This window comes from Micromesistius poutassou (genome assembly GCF_964030765.1).
Source record: "Micromesistius poutassou genome assembly, chromosome: 21".
NCBI classification, from domain to species: domain Eukaryota; kingdom Metazoa; phylum Chordata; class Actinopteri; order Gadiformes; family Gadidae; genus Micromesistius; species Micromesistius poutassou.
This window is the reverse complement of record NC_140291.1, coordinates 4,047,051-4,071,920: the sequence shown is the minus strand read 5'-3', so window position 1 is coordinate 4,071,920 and position 24,870 is coordinate 4,047,051. Positions and strand designations below refer to the sequence as shown.

Below are 24,870 nucleotides of genomic sequence, written 5' to 3'. Positions count from 1 at the left end.
AGAGAAGGCCTTCAAATAAGACATGGAATGATCAGAATAAGACATTATCAAAGGGAGAATGCATTTTTCAACAGTGGGTATGGAATATGATTATTTTTAACAATGGGTTAAAAAAGAGAATTGTTTCTATTGTGTCATGCTATTCTTTGTATTACTATTTTGCAATAATTACTTGTTACATTAAGTAATAGTTCATACTGGGTCTATACTATACTGTTGCCAGGATTATATAGTTAGAAGACATTTAAAGATTGCTTATGGCCTTAAATTTGACAACGTTGAGAACGTCAAAGAAAAAGTTACGAAATCAGTAAAAAAAAAAAGTTATTATTTTCAATCCATAATTTTTGTAAAATCTGTAAAATGACAGTCCTGTAAAAGGTAACATAGTAGCTACTTAACGGGCTGTGGCTCTTTCTTTGATTCGTTGCTGCCACCAAGTGTTTGATGTACGTAATAACAGCATGACGATTACGTAGAAACCATTATTCAACAAACATGTAGCAAAAACATGGATCATGTAGGCCTAATGAACATTCAAATATTTTATGAGAAACAATTATACATACAAATATTATACATAGATATATTATACAAATATTGTTAACGTTGTTAACACCAAAGAAAAAAATAATTAAGACATTGCTTCGTCAGCATTCACATTTGCACATTTATCTGGGCAATATTATTCAACTGACTTATTTTGAAAGCACAAGCAACTAGTGTATTTTGGTGTTCTCTCCCGTTGCTCTCGTCTGGTCCACCAAAGCTGTGTTGAAAATCCCCATAGAAAGGGTCAGGATATGCTTCACTGACCATGCGTTGGAAAACCACAGTCTAGCCTTTATGCAATTAAAAGACAACTCAAGCTGTGACTTTTTTTATTTACAGTATATAGTAAAAGAAATGTTACATCTTAATCTTCTTAAAATGTGTATTATATTTATCTGAATTTGTGATATAGTTCAGTGCCTGAAAGTACTGATAAACAGTGCCTGAGTACTTCATAAACAAAAAACTGCAGATATCTTCGAATGTAATATTAAACCAAGTAGGCTTACGCATGCAAAATTAAAATGAATCTTAACGAATTATAAGAAAATAGTTTTGTGCAACATACATTTCCAACAACAATAATAACAAACAATAATATGAGTAATGAGTTTTTCAATTAAAAATAAATATGGTGCTTTGGTTATACATAATGCCAAAAGTCATAAAATACATTTTCTTGAAAAACAGTGCACTTAAAAGTTATTTAAATAGGCAACAACGATTTCTGAAAAGTGCATGGCTTTCTATTTCTTAGGTGCAGAAATATTCTCAATGCCATTTTACATACAATTGCAATAAAAGTCTGAACATTTCCCCAGATAAGGTGAACATTTTCCCCAGATAAGGTACACATTTGTTATCATTAAATATTTGCATTTTTTTTAACATTAAAAAGGATATATCTTTTCAAGTTCTTGTTACACTGAGGTAACCGATGAGGAGACAAGGTTACTTTCTACTGATCATTAAACACAATTATCTAACACGTTTATCGCATTGTATAAAAAAAAAAACATTATGAGAATGTGTGTGAATAGTACTTGGACACATACAGTATGTTTATAAAGGCATTTAGATATATTGTAGTCAACAATAAGGCCCAAAAGCAGTACTTTTTTATGTATATTATAACATATTTTCTTTTCTTTAAGTCATTTAGCAGACACTTTTCCTTGAGAAAGTATTTTCTTTTTTTAAACATTACAGCTCAGTTATGGTTCCACGTCGACGCGACGCAATGACCACGCAGTCGTGACTCGTGACCCTGTTTTGCCTCTGCGTCGGGTTTCAGGGAGCGGACCAATCACAGCCCTTGCTGCAGCGTCGCCTCGACAAGAAAGTTAACATTTTTGGGAGACACACGTCAGGCCCTTGCGGCGGACGCAAGGAGGGGCGCGAGGACGTGAGGGGTCCGTAAACCCCCTTTGCGATGCGTCGACGTGGAACCATAGCTAAGCCTTTACGCGTGGCTCTCTTACGGACTATATCTGCAGGTTGATGAAGGGGGCGAAGCCCACCACGTCCTGCAGTAGCACCAGGGCCCGCTGGAGAGGGGGCTCCACGTCGATCTCCACGTTCCTCTTGCGGAGCGGGTTCAGAGTGGACTCGGTCACGTTGTGGCAGTGGTTCACCTTGAGGGATTGCAGTTTTGGACAGTACTCCGCCACCGTCCTGCGGGGATCCCGACCCCAACGCAAAACAGAGTGGGCATGGTAATATATGAGTTAGTGGCAGAGAATAAAATGTGTATCAAGTCCTAAACAGACCCCTTTTCACAAAGGCATCATGGTAGGCTAAAAACAGGTCTCAATTCATAACACTACTTATGGGTATGCTGCTTTAATGTGCGGGCGCAAGAGTAGCAGGCCAAACTAGTGAAGAAAACCACACACATGGACCACGGACCATGTGCCAAGGTACATAAAAGTAGCAGACCAATCAGTAGTGATACGAGTTTGTCCTACGTCCAAGTACATTTGTCATAGTGAAAATGAAACAATATATCGCCGTCGGTACAGTAAAGATGTTCATAGAACCAAGTGCAAGTACTAACAATCGCCAGGCTAACCCCATTCCCCGTATACAGCAGTGATAGCTAGCTACTGCAGATGCTACACAATTAAGTACATGCTACACAAGATGCATGCACAACACAATTAAGACATGATATGATATAAACCCAGTATAGACAGTGCAGCTAGCAGACATTAGTGCCAGATGCTTTTGTTGTGTCGTCAATTTTATTGCTGGTTATTATCATATTATTCCTGGCTTATGTGCCCATTCCCATCTTTATATGATATTATGATTTGCATATTAGTGATGTAGGTGACATTGCTTTCAGAAAACTAGAAAAAATAGAATCAGTTCAATTCTTGAGTTCAAAATTTTTCTGCAATCGATCCAGGACCAGCCTCATACAATGATGGTTTATGTCACGCCGAGTCCACAGAGAGCCGGATTCCAACCTTAAAAAGAAAAGTTCCGTGTGTGCATTACGAGTCCTACCTGATGGACTGGTTCCCCACCCGCAGGCAGCCCGTCAGGTCCAGCTGTTCCAGACTCCTGCAGTGCTTGGCGACTTCCTCCACAGACTCATCGGTGATGTTGGCGTTGACGGCCACCGACAGAGACCTCAACCGCAGACACTTCTTGGCGAGGTAGCAGATGGCCTCGTCCTTGAGCTGGCGACAGGCGGTGAGGTCGATGGACTGGAGCCCCCCGCAGTGGTCGGCCAGGCTGCGCAGGGACAGGCTGTCCACCCACTCGCAGTGCGCCAGAACCAGGTGCTGGAGCTGCACACAGCTCAGGGACACCGCCACCAGGGAATGGCGTGTGAGCCGCACGCAGCCCCTCATGTCCACTCTCAGCAGGTGCTGGTTTTGGCCGATGACTGGCAGCAGCTCTTTGTCCGTCACCCACTCTGCACAGTTATGAAGCGACAGGTTCTGGAGAACTTTGTTGTCCCTCAACATGGTACAAAACGCCTCCTTGGGAATGCATGTGCCAATCTGTAGACGTAATAATAAGACACGGTTTTACAATTACATTGATACAATCTCTAAGTCGAAGACACCACATAGATAGTTTGACGTCACTGCGTTACCTACCTGTGATAGATCGAAATTCCGACAGTTGGCCAGGTACACATGAATAAGAGCTTGGAACTGCTTGCTCACTCTTTGGAGGCTTGCAATGTGTCGCAATGGTAAATGGCATAAAATGTGTGGAACTAATACATCCTCCCAAGGCAAGTCCAAAATATGACATCTGCGAAAGAAAAGTTACATGATGAACTGGAGCAAGGAACAATGCTTATATAATATTTATGCAAACATACATCCAACCTATTTTCCAAGGAACTTGAATAATGTCAATCGTAAAGAATGCATTGTATATGATTCACGTTAAGAGTAGTAAGGTTACTACATGACCCGTTAGTGCATCGTTGCATGCCTGTCTACTGGTTGGATGGTTGGGGTCTGAAAGCTAATACTAGCTGAACAACTAGCATAGCTCTTCGGTTGTGACATTTGCTTTGCAATTATATATTTTAACAATTGTTTACAAAACGCACATACTTTAACTCCAACGCATCTTCATCCATGTTGAGTATGTAGGTATATGTATAAACGCTACTGAAACGGTACTCATTCGGCTGGTACACACCCGGCTCAAAATCTCGCGATCAGACTAGAAACGGGGTTTTGTTGATTTCCGGGTTTGTTATTCATTGGATGTATGGAAGAATGGAATGTGACATTTTAATCATGTAATGGGTATAAAAACAGTGCACATAATAGCAATACAAATGTACAGCCAACAGATGCTTTAGTAAAACGTACAATATTTTACTAAAGCATCACATAGTTTACCAAGGTATGTCCTATCCCACTTTACTATACCTGAATTCGTTTTACCTCTGTAGGCCTACCTTTGAAGGTATATTGTTTAACATTTGATTTTGTTTAGACTAACATAATGACTACAGTGTTGTAGCCTACTATTTAACAACTGCATTTTTTTATAAATAATTATATATATATATATATATTTTTTTTTTTAATAAAGGGTGAGGCTGTGGTTAATGAATTAGTTGTGTGTGTGTGTGTGTGTGTGTGTGTGTGTGTGTGTGTGTGTGTGTGTGTGTGTGTGTGTGTGTGTGTGTGTGTGTGTGTGTGTGTGTGTGTGTGTGTGTGTGTGTGTGTGTGTGTGTGTACAGGCAGCCCTTTGGCCTATGTGTAGAACAATTGAGCATAATGTCAGTAGTTCACTTCTGCATCGCAGAATAATGGAGTCAACCATGCTGACAAACTGCTGACCTAAGAGTTGTCTTTCAGTGAAGAAGGTGAGCAAACAGGGTGGCGAACTTTCTCCCCCACAACGAGCCACCACAAGCTCAAGAACCAACATGTGTGATAAATCAATCTATGATTTTATTGCAGAAAGCCTTGATGGCCAATCTGTACCACTCAGTAAATACAGGGGTAAGGTGCTTCTGATTGTCAACCTGGCCACTTTCTGAGGCTCGACAATAGAGGAGGTAATACTTTATAGAAACAATCATAACACGATACATCAATGTGTGTTTGTGCGTGTGTTTCGTCTTGTTATTAACAAAATTGGCATTACTGCTACTGTTATTCTCCTTCCACAGCACCACCGACTTAATGCACTGATGGATATGTTCGGGGGCCTCAACTTTACTGTTCTAGGGTTCTGCTGTAACCAATTTGGTCTCCAGTCCCCAGGCAAGGCACCGTTAAGGCTTCCATTTTGTTTTGTTATCCGAAAGTGTCATTATTGATATCAATTTTAATTCACAAGTAAATGTCTAGTAAAACGTCTGTAGAACCCTTGTCATTATTCTTGAAACAGCATCAAACTTACTGTTTGAAAAGAGGAAAACCATATGACCCTGAAATGACTACTGTGTGTGAAATGCTGTCTCACAATATTTCACGTTATTTAGTTTTGTTCTTTCTTTACATCCTGTTTTATATAGCATTCTGTATGTTTTCTTGATGTTACAGAGTTGAACAGCGAAACACTAAATATTCTTAAGTATGTGCGACCGGGTGGGGGATTCGTACCCAAGTTCCCTGTGTTTGGGAAGGTAGAGGTGAATGGGTTAAGCGAAGAGCCACTTTTCACCTATCTCAAGGTAATGGCCAGTTTATTGGCTTATCATTAATGCACCATACATGGAAACAAAGCATTGAATATCTACTCTCTCAAGTCTAACGTATATTAATCTCTGTAGGACTCTTTGCCTTTTGTAAACCCTTTAATTGGAGAGATCAAGAAATTCTACTGGTCACCTATCAGAGTCAATGACATTCGGTGGAATTTTGAAAAATTTCTAATCACTGCAGATGGTGAGCCATTCAGACGGTAAGAATAAGTTATTATTCCGATTTCAAATAATGTGGTTGAGCACAAATACTATTCCAAATACATATAGACAGCCTTTGTTATTTTGTCTTTCAGCTATGAACTTCACTGTCCCGCTGAAACTGTGGAAAGAGATATTACTGAACTACTATAGCAGTAAATGTCTTCATTTAGCCAAAATATGTGTTCAACATCCGTGGTAGAGTGACGATCCCTCTGTAAATGCAGACATGCACCTGAGCTGGATCTGATGGTGAGGGTGAGCAAGACTCTGAGATTTAGTGCATTCATTCGGAGGACAGCTTCCCTTGGACCATTGGTGTTGAATTTATTTGTCGGTTCTCCATACAGCCATGTTGTAAATCAAACATAAATAAATATGTGCTAAATTAATTCATGAATAAATAACCTGCCTCTCTGTTGTTGTTTTTATCCTCAATGAAAATTTCAGGAAATCCGGTCGTTTACACAAGTTCTTCTTTGTTTTGTATCCTAAAATGAATTGAGACGTTGTATACATTGTGTTCTGTCTGCACAAGCGGGAATGCATAATTTAGGCATTACTGATTTCTGATAACTGTTTTCCGATTTTGGAGTACTGTAGTCATTCAAACACAATAAGCATTATTCTTCACCACAACTCGTGTGAGTTTCTCGACAGTTGTTCTGTGTGAATGACAAACTGTAGAATTGATTATTTCAGCACTATAAATTTGCTTTTCGTACAACCATCTGCCCCTTTTCGCGACCCATAGATTCACACGCACATGCGCGTTTCATTTGTATCGCAAAGCAGCCAGTGTCAAAAAGATGGCTGGTGTTGGCTTTCAGCGGTGGGTCCGGACCCTTTCAAAAGGGAAAATATCTGGTATTTCAGGGCTGCTGCCGGCATGCAGAGCAGGTGAGATGTCTATTTATTTTCCCATTAATATCGGAGCATTACACCTTACTAATTTACTTACATTTTGAAGCACTGGCCCCGATGTCAACATAACCTTGACAGGCTACCAGTAGCTAGCGCTAGCAATACAAACCCTGTAACGTTTTACTGTCAGATATAACAACATGGATCCAACCCGTTGGTTAAGTTGTCAACTTGTAGTATTTGTAAATAAAAACTATATAATTATGGTTTACAGCCTCTGGAGTTTCGAAGGATATGCTACCCGGAGCATTCCCCAAAAGTCCCGAGGAGATGGCTGCTGCAGCTAAGAAATACAACATTAGGGTTGAGGACTATAAACCATTGGCCGACAATGGCGAGGGGTACGTCTTTAAATCACACACGTGTTTGCATTGGCAAACACTTCCACTTCCGAACGTCATCTCTACACATGAAGATGAATGAATTGTTGAGATGGTTGCAACTAATCTAACTTTAGTTTGCATGTCTCTGTAGATACGGCGACTATCCTCAGTTGCCAGATAGATCTCAGCAAGACAGAGATCCCGCGTACCAATGGGACCATCCTGACCTGAGGAGGAACTGGAACGAGCCTGTAAGATATTTCAAGTTCAACCACTAACGGTTATGTTTCTTACTGGGCCTAGCAGACGTGTTGGGTCAGAAATGGTGTTTGGGGATTTGACCAAATTTGTTGGAGGTATAAGAATAAAAGTCCTCATGTTAAAGTTTGACGGTTAAATTGTTTAAGCTCATATGTCTGGAATTATTTTAGACTCATCCATGAAGTGTTATAGTCATTTAAATTACTGGACATTATCGGATCCTCGCCTTAATTAAGTTGTATCGTTAATTGGTTAATAGTGTTGCCCAGTTTTTGTATTCTCCATATACATGGAATGTCACAATTGAACAACAACCTTGTTTGGCTTTATTTTATTAAGCCAAAATGAATTGTGACATACTGTGTCAATGTGTTACTGAACTGTAATTTGGATAGTAGAAGCAAAGTGACTGTTGATAGCTTGAGAGTTAATGTAACATATACATGCATTCATCTACATTTGTTTGGTCTGGATCATTTGCAGATGCACTGGGACTTTGACATGTTCATCAGGAACCGCGTGGACACCTCTCCCACTGTGGTTCCCTGGTCAACTATGTGCAAACAGCTGTTCGGGTTCGTCGGATTCATGCTGTTCATGTTCTACCTTGGGGACAAATTCCCAGCTTACCAACCAGTCGTAAGTACAATTGAAAACATTCATGTTCCTATACCACACCCATGCACGCCATAACATATCCTGGCATTTTCTGGCTATTAATATTATGGATGTATAGTGAGGAAGAAAGGGAGAGGCAGAGGGAGCTTTTGTTTAGCTGAACATTTTTTTTTAGTTCAGCAATGCAAATAAAAGTATGCACCAGAACCATATTGGTTGGTATCCTAATGAAGCATTCTTGCACAACATGTATTAGGGATCGACCGATATGGATTTTTAGGGCCGATACCAATTTTTTTTGAGCCAATATTTGGAGCCGGTACTGCTTTTGCTCCCTCAATTTACATCATAAAAATGACACATATGTAGAATGTCAAAGATACTTGAGTTCCCACCTAGTGGGTATGCCTTTAATTATCCTGTTGTTTCTGAGCGAATCTGACATACACTATGCACATTAGTCTCGTCTTTATAGGCTTAATCATCACCAAAAGCCATTTTTACCATGTTTTGTCAGAAAATAGTCTTTATTATTATTAACTCTTTCTTATTGCAATTTTCTGTCTTTCAGGGACCCAAACAATTCCCCTACAACAACCTGCACCTAGAGAGGGGTGGCAGCCCTGATGTGGAACCAGAAGAAGTCAAGAATTATGAAATATAATATTTGAAACCTTCGTGTGTATATGTACAATTTCTTCCATTAAAAATCTTAAACATTGTATGTTTTTTCATTGTTTTTATGTTTGAATAATAATTATATGAGGCAGCCTGTACACACTTTTATTTGTAAGTTCTGACAAAACCAAAAGTATTTCCACACAGATCAACTACGTGTACATGCCCTTTTGGATTCAACCAAGTATTGGCGAATTGTTTTACCCATGTGAGCCACCGTAGCCAAGTGACAACACGGCAAATAATTGGGTTGATGTCAGTGGCTAAGCCGCTAGCATTGTTGCTTATCCAAGCTAGCTTTGTACATTTTCTGGTGACCAGGCTGCCACAACTGCATTTAAAAACTTGAGTGAGTACATTCTTAATATCGAGCCTCCAATTCCGATTTGCCAGCGGTAATACGGAGATATAACAAGGGGATGGGTTGGTTAGATATATTTCCTGCTAGCTAGCAGTGGGTCTGCTCAATGTCTGGAGCTAACTGACTGTCAAAGTATAAACTATCATCTAGCTTTGTCCTCGCCACCAGAGCGAGATTAGAATGAGTGTCTGCTGAGGTTTAAAATCTTGCAATGATTGACATCTTATGGTAAATGTTCTGTCGTTATTTTTTCTTATTTCGACTAATCTTAGTAGTCCTACGTGAGCTAACAGTGCTACATGAAGGGAGATGTGTCCAGCTTATCTGTGAAGGAAGTGTCGCTACTGTTCACCTAATGCCACGTTAAGTCCTCCTTAGAGTCGATTATATCGCAGCGTATTTATCCTAGATGGTGATTATAAAGGACCTGACAGAAAGCTTATAAATCATGTTGCATCATCAAACAGTCGATTGATGATGAGCTATTTCATGTAATAGTCGACGCCCTTGTGTATAATGATGGAGACCAACGAACCAACGACCAATGAATATTAGTATAAATAATATTCCTAGCAAATGTATATCAACGGAATAAGTTCCATTCGTTTACTGGTGTCTGTTTCACCATCCAGGGAATAGGAAGTGCTCGCCTGAAGAGGAAGATGAGGCTGAAGGAGATCCAGAGGACCGCCCACCAGGCTTGGAGCCCTGCTTCGCACCATCCCATCTACCTGGCCCTAGGTTATTTTAAACCCATTTCCAATTTACTATAAAGCTTACTATCACTACCGTTTAAACAGAAAGCTATCACAGCAGGTGTTTCCATATTCAGAGTTTGTAATGCCTGTATATTAATATATTAAATGTGTTATGTAATAGATGTGTTCTAGATGTTTTACTCTCAAATTGAAGGCAGCATATTTCTATATTTCTATTTTTTATTTTAATGCTTTTGGTTAATTTACAGGTACATCAGCACAGCAGCTTGATGCCTCTTTCAACACCACTGCAGCCCTTGAGATATTTGAGATGGATTTTGCCGATCCCTCACTAGACATGAAGCTAAAGGGGTCCTTGCCAACCACAAACAGGTGAACTACAGTATTCGGAGCATACACATAGACACAAGCAATATGTGCACATAGACTAAAACTTGTCAAGTAGTTATATTTGTTCCATGTGCATCATACAAGCATGAGAGTGGTACAAATGCAATGTGGCGATTGTGCAAGAGAATTATCTAAAATAGGCATAGTTTGAATCAAATTATTGACTGTTGGCCTGTGGCAGTAACGTACAGTTGTTATGAATGGAGATTAAAGGATATCAAATATGTCTGTGTTCTTTAGGCTGCATAGTATCGTATGGGTGAATTTTGGACTGGGAGCAGATGGTGCTGGAGGAAGACTGGTCACTGGCAGTGAAAACGGTGCATTAACTGTCTACAACGTGGAAGCCATACTAGGATCTGCAGCAGACGCCGTAGTAGGCCAATCGGACAAGCACACAGGCCCAGTGCGAGCACTGGACTTCAACCCCTTTCAGGTAATGATGCCGGCAAGGGCCTTGTACTTGTCTTCTATAGGAAGGTTTCAAGTGATGCACATCTGAGGCACATTCCAAGCGGCCATCTTTGGGCTTTTTCACCATGATAATAATAATATTAGTTGTAGAATAGTAGCTTTGCTTATTCTAGAGTTTTTTGTCAAGAAGAAGGCTTGCTGGCTCTAGGCTGGCTCTTATGGCTCTGTATTACCCACAGTTCATTTGATCTCTAAACGCATCTCTCCTTCAGAGTAATCTCCTGGCATCGGGGGCGAACGATTCAGAGATCTACATATGGGATCTCAACAACTTCAACAATCCAATGACGCCCGGAGCCAAGTCACAGGTGATTATACATTAGAACCTGATGCTGCTGAAGTGACCAGTTTTTAAAGAACATATGTATTTTATGCTGTTATAAATAAAATTCAGAGCATCCCCAACAAGGCTTGAATTTAAACTGTTGTTCTCACTTTTCCTTGTAGATTATAGAGGTAAGAACGCTGGTCTCTGAGTTTTGTTTGTTTGAACTATTGTTTGTTTGTGGGGTTTGACTTGGTTTGTTGGAGAATACTAATGCCTGACTAATCTCAAATTTCGAGTGGTGTTGTCCAGCAAATAACTGCATTCATTAAATAATAATATATTTAGTAAGTGAGTAATGTGATCTAAGCAGATGTTTAATATAGGATTGATTTCATGGGGTAATCTTTGAAACTGTGGAATTGATTTGGTGAGTGATAAAGTGGTTCGATATTTACTGCTGATTTTCTTTTGTGTGCATGCATTTGGATTTGCGTGTATATTTCTGATTGAAGATACAGCAGTGTTGGCAATTGAGGATTCAAAAGATCAGAAAAAAAAATGATATATGCATGAATAAGTTATCTTTCCAAATACACACAATTCCAAATATACAGTTACTCAGTCTTACATATTTCTCAGGCTGCCATGCATTATTCTCATCCCATCTTCTCTTTCGTCTCCAGCCTGCTGAAGACATCAGTGTTGTCTCTTGGAACAGGCAGGTGCAACACATCCTGGCCTCTGCCAACCCCAGTGGGAAAGCCGTTGTCTGGGACCTCCGAAAGAATGAGCCCATCATAAAGATCAGTGACCACAGCAACAGGGTGTGTGGTAAAATACAAATGTTTCTTGCTGCTTCTACAAACACTGACCTGATGTTAGTGTTTGATCGTAGTCCAATACCCACTTAAAGCTACATTACATTAAGCACTAATGTGCCGTTTTAAATGTGGAATTAATAGATCCTTTTCTATTACCAATTCCAATTACCCCAAATTAATAATAATCAGTCATTGACCTTGAAATTTGGCTCGCTCCATTGCGGAGAGCAGCCTGTGGGCTGATTTATATTATATCTGAACCAGGCCGGTTTTGCCTGGAAAAAGGAAGGAAGTGACATCTAATTACAAATAATGGCACAAATTTCTGTTTGTTCATAACTTTTACATTTGTAATTTTTTTTCTTAAGGATTATAACCATCATTAGTTTATGGTTGTTATTATCTGAATCCACTGAGCTGCACTGCAGTACTACGAATGCACAAGCTTGAGCAGGCTGCAGTTCATGTACCGGCCAAAGGGGCCAGTAGTCAGAAGGAATTTATGATTCTTACTCATAGTACCTTTTAACGCTGTGTGTGTAGAATTTGGTGGCATCCAGCGGAACGGACTTGGCAGATACTCCGTCAACCTCAGCATTAGATGTCACTAAATCCTACACACTGCACCTTTAGGTCGATACTGTGACATGCAAATTGTTGTATGTGTTTTTATCCAGCGAGTGCTAGGTTTTGATCATTGTTCATCCTGTGTGTGGTGTGGTTGTTACAGATGCACTGTTCAGGAATGCTGTGGCACCCTGAGGTGGCCACCCAATTGGTACTGGCCTCAGAAGACGACCGAATGCCCGTCATCCAGATGTGGGACCTGCGTTTCGCTACCTCTCCTCTCAAAGTCTTGGAGAACCACACAAGGTAGCTGTTTAGCATGTTGTCATGCCGACAACTGCAGGGCATTTTACCATAATAGTCATTGTTATATGGCATGCAACAGACTGGTGTGAAATTAAGATTTAATTAGATTTCAATTTGCGAACATCATCTTCTTCTTGACAGTGATATTAGTTCTAAAATATACATTTTTCTTGCCTAAATTAAATATCTCCTTAATTTAATTTTGAGTCACAGTACATCTACAAACTAGCTCTATTTGGCTTACCAGTTCACTAGTAACAAGATTTGGCTTTACATATTTGTTGTTTTTTCTTTTCAGGTAAAACGTGCTACCCACACTCTAAATGTTGGTTATACAGTTAAGTCATCAGTCATCTGTGTTGTCATTGTGCATCATTGCGCTACACAGATGTTACCTGACCCTATCATGCAATGTGTGTTTTTTAAGGGGAATCCTGTCGATTTCATGGAGCCAGGCTGACCCAGAACTCCTGCTGAGCAGCGCAAAGGACAACCGTATCCTGTGCTGGAACCCAAACACTGGAGAGGTGGGCCGAAGCTAGCGTGCTGAAACATCCATGCCATGCAATAATTTTCCTCAAGCTCAAGATAATTAGTGTTTTATAGCTCTGTGCCTATGGGCTTAGCTATAAGCAAGCAAGCGTTCACAGGTGTGAACGATACATGTGTCACACAAAGTTCAGTATGTCCATATACGTTAATTGATCATCAATTTCAAACAGCTGCATCTGTCGTGTCTACTGTGTGTTATCCTCTTTTGTAGCCCCTCTTCTCTATTACATTTTGCATCATTACTAACGTCCGCCACTAATGTCACTGTGCCCCCTGACGTCCCACCCCTCTCTGGCTCCAGGTCATCTACGAGCTGCCCACCATCAACCAGTGGTGCTTTGACGTCCAGTGGTGTCCCAGGAACCCGGCACTGCTCTCCACCGCCTCCTTTGACGGCAAGATCAGCGTCTACTCTGTGATGGGCGGAAGCCTGGAAGCCCAGCAGCAGAGCACTGTGGATAAGGTATCCTCCTCTTTCTTCTTCTCCTCCTCCTCCTCCTATCTCCTCTTTATCTACGTGGATAACATAATCTTGAGTAAAACTCCGGGAATAATGATGATCAATAATGATTGATTAATCAAGGATCATCTTTGCTATTCATCAGTTCATCTTTGCTCTTTGTGGGGGTTGGGTTAGTGGGTTGTCATACATTGTGGCCTGTGAAGCCCCTTTGTAACTGTGATTTAGGGCTATACAAATATGTAAAAGGTAGGTAGGGATTAGGCATCTTGTTCAAGGATGCCTAAAGTGTGCTGCAGACGTATGAGGAGCGAACATAGCCTGAACCATTTCGAGGCTCAACACCCTAGCCACCAGTGATTTCTATGGACCGCCTTAACGTACTGGAGTTGAATCTATTTGTGGGCGTCGACTTTCTCCAGATCTCCTCCTCGTTCGACAACATGGATCCCTTCGGCATGGGCCAGACCCTCCCTCCCCTGCAGGTGCCCCAGCCCACGGCCCAGACCACCATCGTCCCCCCGCTCAAGAAGCCTCCCAAGTGGGTGCGGAGGCCGGTGGGAGCGTCTTTCGCAGTGAGTGACCCGCCACACCCCTTCTTACCATTCCTCACGACCCCTGAATCTAAGATGCTCCGACGATGCTCCTTTTGATTCAACGTCTCTGTCGCGGAGGTTGAAAATTTACTTTAAGGATTTTGTTTTGTGTTGCTGCAGTGGAACACTCTTAACGGCCCAGCAGTTGTTGTAAAATGTCAGCCTGAATGGTAGCACCTGCCAAACTTTCAAATCTGTCCGCCATTGGCTGGGTGTCTGGGTGTTAACGGTGGATCCCTGCCCTACCCGTGTCTTTCCCCCAGTTCGGCGGGAAGCTGGTGACCTTTGAGAACCCTCCGCCGGCTCCGGCCCAGAGCCCGCAGCCCACCCCGCGGCAGGTGTTCGTGAGCCAGGTGACCACGGAGACGGAGTTCCTGCAGCGCAGCCGGGAGCTGCAGGCGGCACTGCAGGCCGGCACCTTCGTCCACTACTGCCAGGCCAAGATCCAGAGCGCCCCCTGCGACGCCGAGCAGGACATCTGGAAGTTCCTCATGGTGGGCCTCCTATGTAGTACAGTGTGTTACTATGTATTACAATGTAGTATAGTGTGTTACGGTGTGTTACTATGTATAACAATGTAGTACAGTGTTAGAATGTGTAACTGTACTACAATGTGTTAAAATGTGTTACTGTATTACAGTGTAAATTTACAAAGTGTTAGTGTTGTTACCATCTGTCACAGTGCATTACAATGTGTAACTTTATTACATTGTGTTACAATGTGTTGCAATTTGTGTATTATGACGTATACATCGTAAGACTCAATCAACTGACAAGATTGTTGTTTTTGAAATGCACAGGTGAATTTTGAAGACGAGGCTCGTGTTAAATTCCTGAGACTTCTGGGCTTTAGCAAAGACGAATTGGAGAGAAAGGTAGTACAATTTATTTTGTGTTTGTTGTTCGTATGGACCACCGGGGCCAATGATGTTCATAATCTGTATATACAACGAGTCTGTGTTAACGTTAACTATCTACGTTTGACTATGTCTGAAGATTTCAAAATGCCTGGGGAAGAACTTCCAGCCCAATGGACACGGAGTGGATGCCAAGGATTTGGCTGAGAAGATGCAGCTGCTCTCCACAGAGGTGTGTAGCCCACCATGCATGAAGTCTGTTATGTTATGAGTCCCTCCACCTCAGGCCTCTGCAGACTCATCTCAGAGAGATGAGTCAGACTTGTGTCTGAGATTTCTTCTGAAAAACGTACTACATTTTTACTTGTGTTGTGAATGATGCACTTACTTCTACGATGCACTGCACATCAAAAAGATTATTTCCGTTAGCTACTCTGTAGTCTACAGTATATTTTATGCTTTGATTGTTCTAGCCTCACAACTCAGTGTAACATTATGTGAACGTCCACGGTTGTTTTCCCAGAGGGCAGATGAAGCAGGCGCTGTATCCGACACCGGCTCCACGTCGCCCACAGACTTTTTCAGCCAGATCCCTCAGGACAAACCCAGCTTCCAGATCCCAATTTCATCCGGTGAATACAATGACTTTCCTTCTTTCTTTGTTTTCCTTTCTTTCTCTCAGACTTTGTGTCATTCTTAGTCTTCTTTCTTTTTCTCTCTTGGTTTTTTTCTCGATCTTTTTCCGTCTCTTTATTTCTTTCGCTCTCTCTCTGTTTATTTTTCTCTTTCTTTCTTTCTTTGTCTCCTTCTTTCTTTCTCTATACTTCTTCCTTTCTTTCACTGCTGTTTTCTCCTGGGTTCCCCCTTGCTCACCGCTCCTTATCCCCCCTCCCCCCTCTCTCTCTCGTTCTCTCTCTCTCTCTCTCAGACACTGACGGGCTGATCAGCCAGGCCCTGCTGGTGGGGAACTTTGAGGGGGCGGTGGACCTGTGTCTGAACGACGGCCGCTACGCCGAGGCCATCCTGCTGTCCGTCAGCGGCGGGGAGGAGCTGCTGAAGAAGACCCAGCAGAGATACCTGGACACGCAGAAGAACAGCATCTCCATGGTGAGGCCACCGAGCCACCGCCATAGTTATCCTTTCATACACGGCCCACCGGCCTGCCGCTGCGACGTCAACGTACGAGCCAGTGGTCAATGCAGGGTCTGTGTATAGATGTCTCTGGTCATAGCTGCTCATCTGCAGGCTCTTCATGCTCAATATTTCAGATTGACACCTTTGCAGTAGGAAACAACAAAATAACTTGCCCTAGTCAGGACCAGTGCACCAGGTCTTAGGTTAGGCTATGCATCATTTATCATTGTGAAGTATTTACACAAGTCGTATATGATTTAAGAAACGTATAGCAAAAATGAATTTGCTACAAACAATCCATCCGTCCGGCAACACTCACTTTATTAATGTTCCCAACTCTAGCTAGCGTTGCTCTCCTTTCACAAGCGACCGAGACACTGATCGTTTCCCCCCACTGCAGCTCATCTCGTCGGTGGTCACCCAGAACTGGAGGGACATCGTGCAGAGCTGTGAGCTGGACAACTGGAAGGAAGCTCTGGCCGCTCTGCTGACCTACGCCCACCCAGAGGAGTTCGCACCACTGTGTGGTAAGCTTGTCATGTGCTTTTTAAGTACCGAGTACCAAGTAGTTGTGAGCAGCACGTTCACCCATTTCCCTTGCTTCTGGTATCTTTCTTGGTGTTTTATACCTTTCTTGTTCATGTGAACCCACCAGACACGCTGGGCGGGCGTCTGGAGACGGAGGGGACGGAGAAGCGCTCCCTGCAGGCCTGCCTCTGCTACATCTGCTCCGGGAACCTGGAGAAGCTGGTGGAGTGCTGGGCCGCGCAGAGGGACTGCTCCTCCCCACTCGTCCTGGAGGTACGGCGAAACAAACGCCCCTTCGTCATGTGTTTGATACACAAGCAAATAAATACAATAGCTTCTGCTTCTGCTGTCCCAACAAATAAATACAAAAGCTTCTTCTGTTGTTCCAATGACTGATGGGTCGCGATGCTCACGATCACAGTACTGTTATAGCAGAGATTAATACAATGACATGACAGCCAGGGAGAATTAGGCTAAAAGCCACATCCCCTGAATGATGCAGGACCTGGTGGAGAAGGTGATGATCCTGCGCAAGTCCATCGAGCGCCTGCGCAACAGCGAGGTGCCCCTGCAGAGCCCCACCCTGGCCGAGAAGCTCACCTGCTACGCCGGCATCCTGGCCGCCGAGGGCAGCCTCGCCACCGCCATGACCTACCTGCCCGATAACTCCGATCAGGTCAGTAGAACGGCGCTTTGGTCTTTGGTCTCCATGCGTCAGCATCCAGCATGGCTTGCATAGCCAGCATGCTTGGCATACTTGGCAATCCGCTGCGCTGCAGAAGATACGACTGGGCCTGTGGAAGACTATGGGCAGCACTACAAGTGTGCTAATCAGTGAAATCACCTGTAGTATGTCCCCGTTTGTATGCATGCTATGTGCAACAGTACGTACGTTTATAAGGGTAGCTGCAGTACGATTGCAGTACGATTGGCTGATGGCGCCCTGTGTGTCTTCTGGTCTCCACAGCCAGGGGTGGTGTCGCTGAGGGAGCGCCTGTTCCACGCCCAGGCGGAGGCCCCCGCCGCCCCGGCGCCCGGCCCCGACCCCACCCGTGCCGCCGCCCCTTACAGCAGAGTGGGCGTGGCCACCGCCAAGCCGGCCCCCGCGCCACAGGCTCCGGTGCAGAACGCACAGATCATGGTACCCACGGGCATCTGGAGTTCATTCTTATGAGGCTGATGATGATCATCATCATCATCATGAAGTGATGTTAATGAATGAAAATACACTAGTACACATGAGTTGAAAACGATGATGATGATGAAAAATGTAAAACATAAATATTATTTTAGTGTTATTATCTACAGATGAGTGAAAATCTTAATGATGATCAATTTATTGTTGGTTTATTTGGCTGATATTATCACCAGATGATGGGTGTCAAATGGTTCTCCCCTCCCCTTTGATCGCGTCTGTCCCTGACCTAACAATAATCCCTGTTTCCTGCGTGATGCCCTCGCCCCTCCAGGGCCAGTACCAGCCCGTCCCCCCGGCCCACCAGATGGTCCCCGGTGGGCAGCGTCCCATGCCGGCCCTGTTCACCCCGCACGCCCCCGGCCCCAACCCTGTGCCTGGCCAGCCCCCCGGCGGCCACATGATGCGGCCCAGCGCTCCACGCCCCCCTGCCCCCACGAGGCCGTCCTACCCCCAGCATCCTGCTCCCGGATCAGGTTCGCCTCAGGCCGATAATGACCTACCATGTTCATTCATGTGCGTTTTGTTTTTTTGCGTTGTGCGATCGCTGGCCCGTGATGCGTTTTCTCGTCCCGTGTCTGGCTTGCGTCCTCCCAGGGTTCCCAGCTCACCAGCCCTTCCAGCCGCAGCCCATGCACAGGGCCCCGCCCCCCGCCTTCCCTCCGCCGGGGCCCTCCATGCCCGCCGCCGGCCTGTCGGGCCCCCCGCTGCCGTCCTCGTCGTCCGCCCCCGGGGGCCTGGCCTCCATGCCCACCCCGGGCCTGCCGCCCATGGGCTTCATGCCCTCCGCCTCCATGCCCAGCGCTCACTCCCAGGGCCACTTCCCCAGCATGTACGCCCCAGGGCCCGGGCACGCCCAGGGGCCTCCTCCGCCGCCCATGGCCGGGGCCCCGTACCCTCCACCCAGCCCCGGGTACCCGCCGGGGGGTCCCGGAGCCCCGGCTGTGAGGCCCTTCTCTCCGGCAGTCAAAGCTCCTCCTCCTCCTCCCCCAACAGGTAACGCCACCCCCCCCCCCCGCCCCCCCCCTCACATGCTGCCTGATCATGTGTTGTTCAGCCTTAAGGCTTCATTATGGTTCCACTTTGACGCAACGCAACGACCCCGCCGTCGCTTCGACGCAGTCCTGAACCTGTCTTGGTTCTGTGTCAGGTTCACGTCGGGTTGACGTTTGCGGACAAATCGCTCGATGCAAGGTTAACATTTTTGGGGATGCGCAGGTCAGGCCCCTTGCGATGGATGCAAGGAGGGTCCGCAAGGACGTAATGGGTCCGTAAAACCCCCCTTGCGTTGCGTCGACGTACAACCATAGCCAAGCCTTCACAGTGGTTGCCGGTGGGCGGTTCATTGTTTTCATTGAGATGCCCTTTACTTGCAGGGTTCTTCCCTTGGCTGGGTCCCCATTCTGGTGATCAAGGTGACAGGGTTAGAGGTGGATGCGGGCTGATAGAGATGTGTGTAACGAGTGCTTGCTTCCCACAGCCCGATAGCATGTAGGAACACGAGTGTTGGCATGATGAGCGGGTACAGACGTTTCCTTTTGCAGTGCCCCGTGATTATGTAGTGCAGATTTTCCGGTTTACACAGTGTGACGGACTTTGTCAGACTGAGCGAATCCACACTGTAGGGATGTATTCAGATCTTTTGTAACCATTAGAAACAGTGTTTCCCTTGTCAACTGTGTAATTTGAGTATGTAGGTCAGAAGTCATGTTCATTTGATTATGCAACCAGATAACTAATGTAGTCACACTCTTCTCTTGCCAGTCAAAAAAAGGAAAATGCCAGGGAACGAATTTCAGTATATACGCAGAAGAGGCTACATTTGGAGAAATCTGGTCACTTTTCACAATTTCCCAAAATGAGTCCCAAAATGCACATTTGGGTAACGGAGACACATGCATGACCTTTCCCTAACCTGAGGTGGGCTGTATTGTTCAGGAGCTTTAGTCACACTGCCTCTTGTCGGAACACAGATGCACAAATGTGACTGGTTGGACAATAGGGCAGTGAAAGACACCACACGCGTCAAAGCCTGCTCAGTGACAGTTGAACGAATGAAGAGATAATGCTTACCCCGTTTGCAGTTCCATTATTTCCTGGGCGAGTTTTTACTAGTGTAACATTAATTTGTTTATTATAATTTTTTAATTGCATAAAGAAGCTTCCTTTATTGGCCTGATAAAGTTGTGTTTTCCTGCTTGTGTGTGGCTATGTGATGAAGGGGCTTTTGTTTTTTTGGGGGGAGAAAAGAAGCGTGGTCAAGACAGTTTCTAATTGTAGGCATACTCTGTTTTAGGGGGTCAAGATGGCTGGAATGACCCTCCTGCTGTGCGAGGTGGACCCAGGAAGAAGAAGGTACTTGTTTGTGTCATTTTTTTGCGTGCCCTGTGTAAGCTCTCACCATGAAATGTCAAAGTAGACACAAAACGGCACTTTGTTAAATTACGTCAACTGGATATTACCTAGTGGTCTGACATAATCTGTGAAATAAAAAGACCCCAAACAATCAAAGTTTTAGGGCTAGAATTAAGGGGGCTGTCATAAAATAAGTCCTGTAAGTCCCTTTGTGACTAACTGTGTTTAAGGACTCTACAGATAAAATGTACTTGACTTTTCTTGACTTTTCTCTCCCCGTACGAAGGTCCCTGATAACTACACTCCCCCGACCCCCATCACGGCCCCTGTGATGGGCTATCAAGGGGAGGCTGGTCAAACCCACGACCACGCCCAGGTCCCACCAGGGGCCCCCCAGGAGCCCAGTGTTCAGGTGGGTGTCCTAAAACCATACAGAGACGTGTCATCCATCTCGGTTGAAACGCAATTCCTGCCCAACGCCTGCTCCGTCTAAATTCATTAGGGGATAAATCACATCTGTGGGTCGATTGCACTGAATAAGTTAAAATAAAATACATGACTGCAGTGGAAAAAGGTATAATAGAAAAATGATGACTGTCGACTGACTTTCAGAGTAAACAAAAAATCCTGGCTTCAGCGAAAATATTACAAATGTTTTTGGAAAATTGTCGGCGGCAGGGCAAAAAAGTGAGCCAATTGTGCCTCCTCCACCCTCCTACAGCTCCTCCAGCAGCTGCCAGCCGAGCGTGTGGAGCAGAGGGAGATCCCGGCCGAACACATGATCCTCAAGAGCACCTTTGACAGCCTGGTGCAGCGATGCCAACTCGCTGCCGGAGACCCCGTAAGCCCCGCCTCCCCAGTACCGACAGCAGTTTGGTCCAATGGGAATAGGGCTTGCACATCAAAATGCATTGTCTCTATTCTAGATACTCCATCCACCATGTTGAGTGGGAGAGTTGCATACTGTAACGTTCGCAATGAAGTCAATATGCATAACCTAGGCTAATGGAACTCCATTGCCACATCACAAAAACAAACAATGTCTTCCCTTACTGACAAATAATTTCACGATTCATTACTAAACAATGACCCAAGACACAATACTATCACCACCCTACCTAACAGTACAAAGCTCCTACGCTTCCAAAATGGAGAAGGTCAGTGAGATGGGATGTTGCGTACATAAGCCCTTATAAGGGTTGATTTTTTTTTTTTTTATATTTTTGTTTGAGTCAAATGAGATCAACGTCTCTTTTGTTTTTGTGGCAGCAAACCAAAAGGAAACTGGAGGACGCGGCCAAGCGCCTGGGATACCTGTACGACAAGCTGAGAGAGCAGTCGGTGAGGACTCCACGTAGCGCACGTTCAACAGCACCGTCGATGAACCTGAGCCCTTGCACTTGTGCAACTTAATACATATTTCTCACCTTGGTTTCACCTTGGAGCTCAGAGTATAGTTTAAGTATCCAGGTACCGGAGTTACTTCTTTTGATATTTATTGATAACTGTTTTGCAGACACTTTTACATAAGGTAATCTGCATCTGATTCAGAAACATGGCATTAAAGAGCTGGTTGGTAGGTAGGTAAAGTGTTTCAGAATCTTGCTCTTGGATGCCTACAGGTTAGCCTATGGAAATTAGGGATTGAACTTGGTACCTTTTTAGGTTTAGAGTAGGATCACCCTTCAAGTCAAGTCAAGTCAAACAAACCTTTATTGATAACAATAAACCCGTCATTGTACACATACATGCACAACGAAAGTAGGCCATCGACCAGTCCAACAAATAAACACAACACACATGGGGTAGACAGGACCGGAAGACAGGGTGAGAGAAAAATACAGCAAGACATAAGGAGAGGGAGGAGAAAAAAGGCAACCCCCAGGCTATACTCCTAGGGGGAGTACAGTGTGGGAACAGGAAAAAAAACACCTCAGCACATAAGCACATAGTCACAACACCCTTGCCGTTACACTATCCTATCCCCTAGGTTTAATTGCACATATTCCCAGTTTGACGCTCGCTCAAAGTGTAAAACACGAGCAGGTCTCTTCCATTCCACGGCTCGTGCGCTGTTTATCCTGCCGGCGCCGCTGCCCTGTTTTCCCTGTTGTGGCTTACGTTGTCCCCTCCCCGGTCCAGCTCTCCCCCAGCATCCTGGGCGGCCTGCACGAGATCAGCCGCTGTGTGGGGGGCCAGAACTACCAACGCGGCCTGGAGGTCCACACCCAGGTGGTGGGCAGCAGCAACTTCAGCGAGATCTCCGCCTTCATGCCCATCCTCAAGGTGGTCATGACCATCGCCAACAAGCTGGGGGTCTGACTGTCCTGGCCTGCTGGGGTTGGGGGTGGGGGGGGCGAAACCGACCCACCCACACCCACCCATCCACTCTCTCCGAAAGGGGGGGTGTTAAAGATCGTATTTGTTATATAAATATATATATTAATATTTATTTCTTCTCTCTTTTGTGCTCATGATGGATGTGGTTTTTGGTTGTACGGAGAATGAGTAAAGGATGTACCGAGAGTTTTAAGATGAGGTAAGGGCGCAACCGTGGTCCATACAATGAGATGACGGTTCAATCCTTAAAATGGTTAGTCGTCGTAACTTTGGAATCGGGTGGTAAATATGTACTTAGAATGCAAAGATGCCCCGGCGTTGTGATTAATGCTGTACCTAGACAGGCAACACAGTGAAATGGTTGGTCCTCTTATTTCAGGTTCCCCGTTAGCCTCTTCAAGTTTTAAAAAACGAATGATTAGTTAACAAACATATAGAAATCCAGACACTTTGATCTGGAATGAATGTCCTGAAATAATGACTGTATGTACCATAGCCTCTCCACCCAGAGCGTTGTGCCATTTGATGATTCTTGGGCCAAAGCACTGAACCGAATGTCATTTCAAACAATGTTGGTCTAGTCGCTGGATAGTTTAGTTTCTATGTCTTTAATTTTGTCATTTTGTGCTTGTGAGAGTGTAGGCGTTTGCACTCGGAGACCTCTGTCCGTGATCACGCCCGTCTTCACCTGTGTACCTTCAGCTGCTGAGAGAACTGGGCAGCTCATGTTGGTTAAGAGAATTTTTTTTACTGAATTGATCCATTTCCTCAACCACTGCTTTTGCAGTATCTGTTGCATTGTCTAATAGAACCTATAGGCTGCCCTCCATTAAAAAATAATTATATTTTTTTGTTTTAAAACCATCGGTTGATTTGTCTGAAAAAAATTAACATGTACTGAGTGCAGAAATAGAGAACGATTTGTATGGGAAATGTGTGTTATTTGATGGCGGTTCAACAAAGCTGGAGAGAATGTGTATATCATGGCAACAGAAGGCATTGAAGTGCCTCAGTGCTCATTTTGGTTGCACCGATATTTCTACAATCCATGTTGCTTTATGGTTTTATGTATTTTTCAAATAAACTGAAAATAAATAAATAAATTCAAAACACACAAATCTGATGACTTTACTTTGATTCTGGACATTTCTGAGATGAAGTGTTTACTAACAGTTATTTAAGATGGCAACATGCCAATGACCTCAGGAACCTATGTTGTATTATGTTGACTATACAAAACCTACTTTACGTTGGGCTGTACTAATTATACTTTACTTTACTCTCATGGACAGTTTGACTCTACTTATAGAGTCAAACTGTATACTCTCTGTGTATGCTTAGTTTGCGGACTGCAGCCAGCTCCCGCCCTCAGGATGTTTGCTACATTTCCCATTTGCCTACCTTGATGGGGGTATGCCTATTTACTGAATTTAATTATATGCTTCAACTGTTGTCTGAAGTGAAAAACAAGAAAAGTGAACAAACAAACAAACAAATGATTTTACTCTGCACACTTGTATCTAAAGTGACTTACAATAAGTTATTTCAACCATGAAGAAGATGCAACCTAAAAATAATTATCATGAGAGAACCGAAATCCATTAAACTGTGTGGTGCCACATGACAGAAACAGGAGATAGAGAATGTTTTTGTTTTTTTTCAGGATCCAGTCCGACCAGATGAGTTATTTATTTTTCTTCCTGAATAGGCTGCCATGAGGGACAGCGGGAAAGTGGGTTTCTTAGCCTCGCCGTGAGGTCAAGAGAGCAGGTCGCTGGGTGTTGAAAGGGAACAAGGACAGCACCTTATTGGTAGAGAGGGTTGAGAAGGGGCTTAGAGTAGGAGATGAAGAGGTACAAGACAGGTGGGGCCAGCAGGTGGTTGGGGAAATGAGCGTATGTCACTGATCTTTTGCACAAGATAGTTAACAAAATAAACTTTAGGGGGTTGGGCGATCGGGGAGGGTGGAAAAGATAGCAACGTTTTGGGGGTTGCGGAATGACAATTTAATTGTAGTTTGAAAGAACGAGCTTTAGCAGACGAGGAGTCCGAAGAAAAGAAGGTTGTCAGCGTCCGCTTGGACTTGAACCGTTGTCTCTCGGCAGCTCGTAGGAATGTTTTTTTTTCTCAGCACGCAATACCCTGTAGAGCAGCTCCCTCCCAGACCAAGACACACAACATCACACCACCCTC

General features: G+C 44.1%; 4 protein-coding genes across 5 annotated transcripts; 3 read left to right on the top strand and 1 right to left on the bottom strand.

Annotated features, from left to right (window-relative positions):
* Nucleotides 1-864: 864 nt before the first annotated feature.
* fbxl15 (F-box and leucine-rich repeat protein 15) lies at nucleotides 865-4,235 on the bottom strand. Its single transcript, XM_084485418.1, has 4 exons — nucleotides 4,137-4,235; nucleotides 3,666-3,825; nucleotides 3,064-3,566; nucleotides 865-2,226 (listed from the first exon to the last, which is right to left on the bottom strand). Exons 1-4 carry the CDS (start codon nucleotides 4,160-4,162, stop codon nucleotides 2,037-2,039), a joined length of 879 nt encoding a protein of 292 aa, XP_084341544.1. The 5' UTR covers nucleotides 4,163-4,235; the 3' UTR covers nucleotides 865-2,036.
* A 731-nt stretch (nucleotides 4,236-4,966) lies between these two features.
* Nucleotides 4,967-6,257, top strand: gpx9 (glutathione peroxidase 9; the record flags this gene model as incomplete). The annotated part of the gene is made up of 5 exons (XM_084485221.1): nucleotides 4,967-5,098; nucleotides 5,213-5,306; nucleotides 5,589-5,719; nucleotides 5,819-5,949; nucleotides 6,046-6,257. The coding sequence occupies 5 exons, from the start codon at nucleotides 4,967-4,969 to the stop codon at nucleotides 6,101-6,103; spliced, it is 546 nt and encodes a 181-aa protein (XP_084341347.1). The 3' UTR covers nucleotides 6,104-6,257.
* Nucleotides 6,258-6,741: 484 nt separating this feature from the next.
* Nucleotides 6,742-8,798, top strand: ndufb8 (NADH:ubiquinone oxidoreductase subunit B8). The gene is made up of 5 exons (XM_084485303.1): nucleotides 6,742-6,850; nucleotides 7,089-7,215; nucleotides 7,349-7,448; nucleotides 7,942-8,097; nucleotides 8,648-8,798. The coding sequence occupies exons 1-5, from the start codon at nucleotides 6,760-6,762 to the stop codon at nucleotides 8,738-8,740; spliced, it is 567 nt and encodes a 188-aa protein (XP_084341429.1). The 5' UTR covers nucleotides 6,742-6,759; the 3' UTR covers nucleotides 8,741-8,798.
* A 200-nt stretch (nucleotides 8,799-8,998) lies between these two features.
* sec31b (SEC31 homolog B, COPII coat complex component) lies at nucleotides 8,999-23,780 on the top strand. Of its 2 annotated transcripts, XM_084485385.1 has the most exons (27): nucleotides 8,999-9,103; nucleotides 9,748-9,856; nucleotides 10,083-10,206; nucleotides 10,465-10,660; nucleotides 10,911-11,006; nucleotides 11,650-11,790; nucleotides 12,518-12,660; nucleotides 13,088-13,187; nucleotides 13,514-13,675; nucleotides 14,095-14,247; nucleotides 14,532-14,762; nucleotides 15,069-15,143; nucleotides 15,265-15,357; nucleotides 15,649-15,757; nucleotides 16,054-16,232; nucleotides 16,660-16,786; nucleotides 16,915-17,060; nucleotides 17,290-17,463; nucleotides 17,755-17,928; nucleotides 18,257-18,458; nucleotides 18,580-18,978; nucleotides 19,359-19,397; nucleotides 20,279-20,337; nucleotides 20,624-20,749; nucleotides 21,059-21,178; nucleotides 21,607-21,678; nucleotides 22,480-23,780. In XM_084485385.1, the coding sequence occupies exons 2-27, from the start codon at nucleotides 9,778-9,780 to the stop codon at nucleotides 22,657-22,659; spliced, it is 3,699 nt and encodes a 1,232-aa protein (XP_084341511.1). In that variant the 5' UTR covers nucleotides 8,999-9,103; nucleotides 9,748-9,777; the 3' UTR covers nucleotides 22,660-23,780. The 2 variants fall into 2 exon arrangements, with proteins under 2 accessions (XP_084341511.1, XP_084341512.1); XM_084485386.1 differs by lacking the exon at nucleotides 19,359-19,397.
* Nucleotides 23,781-24,870: the final 1,090 nt, after the last annotated feature.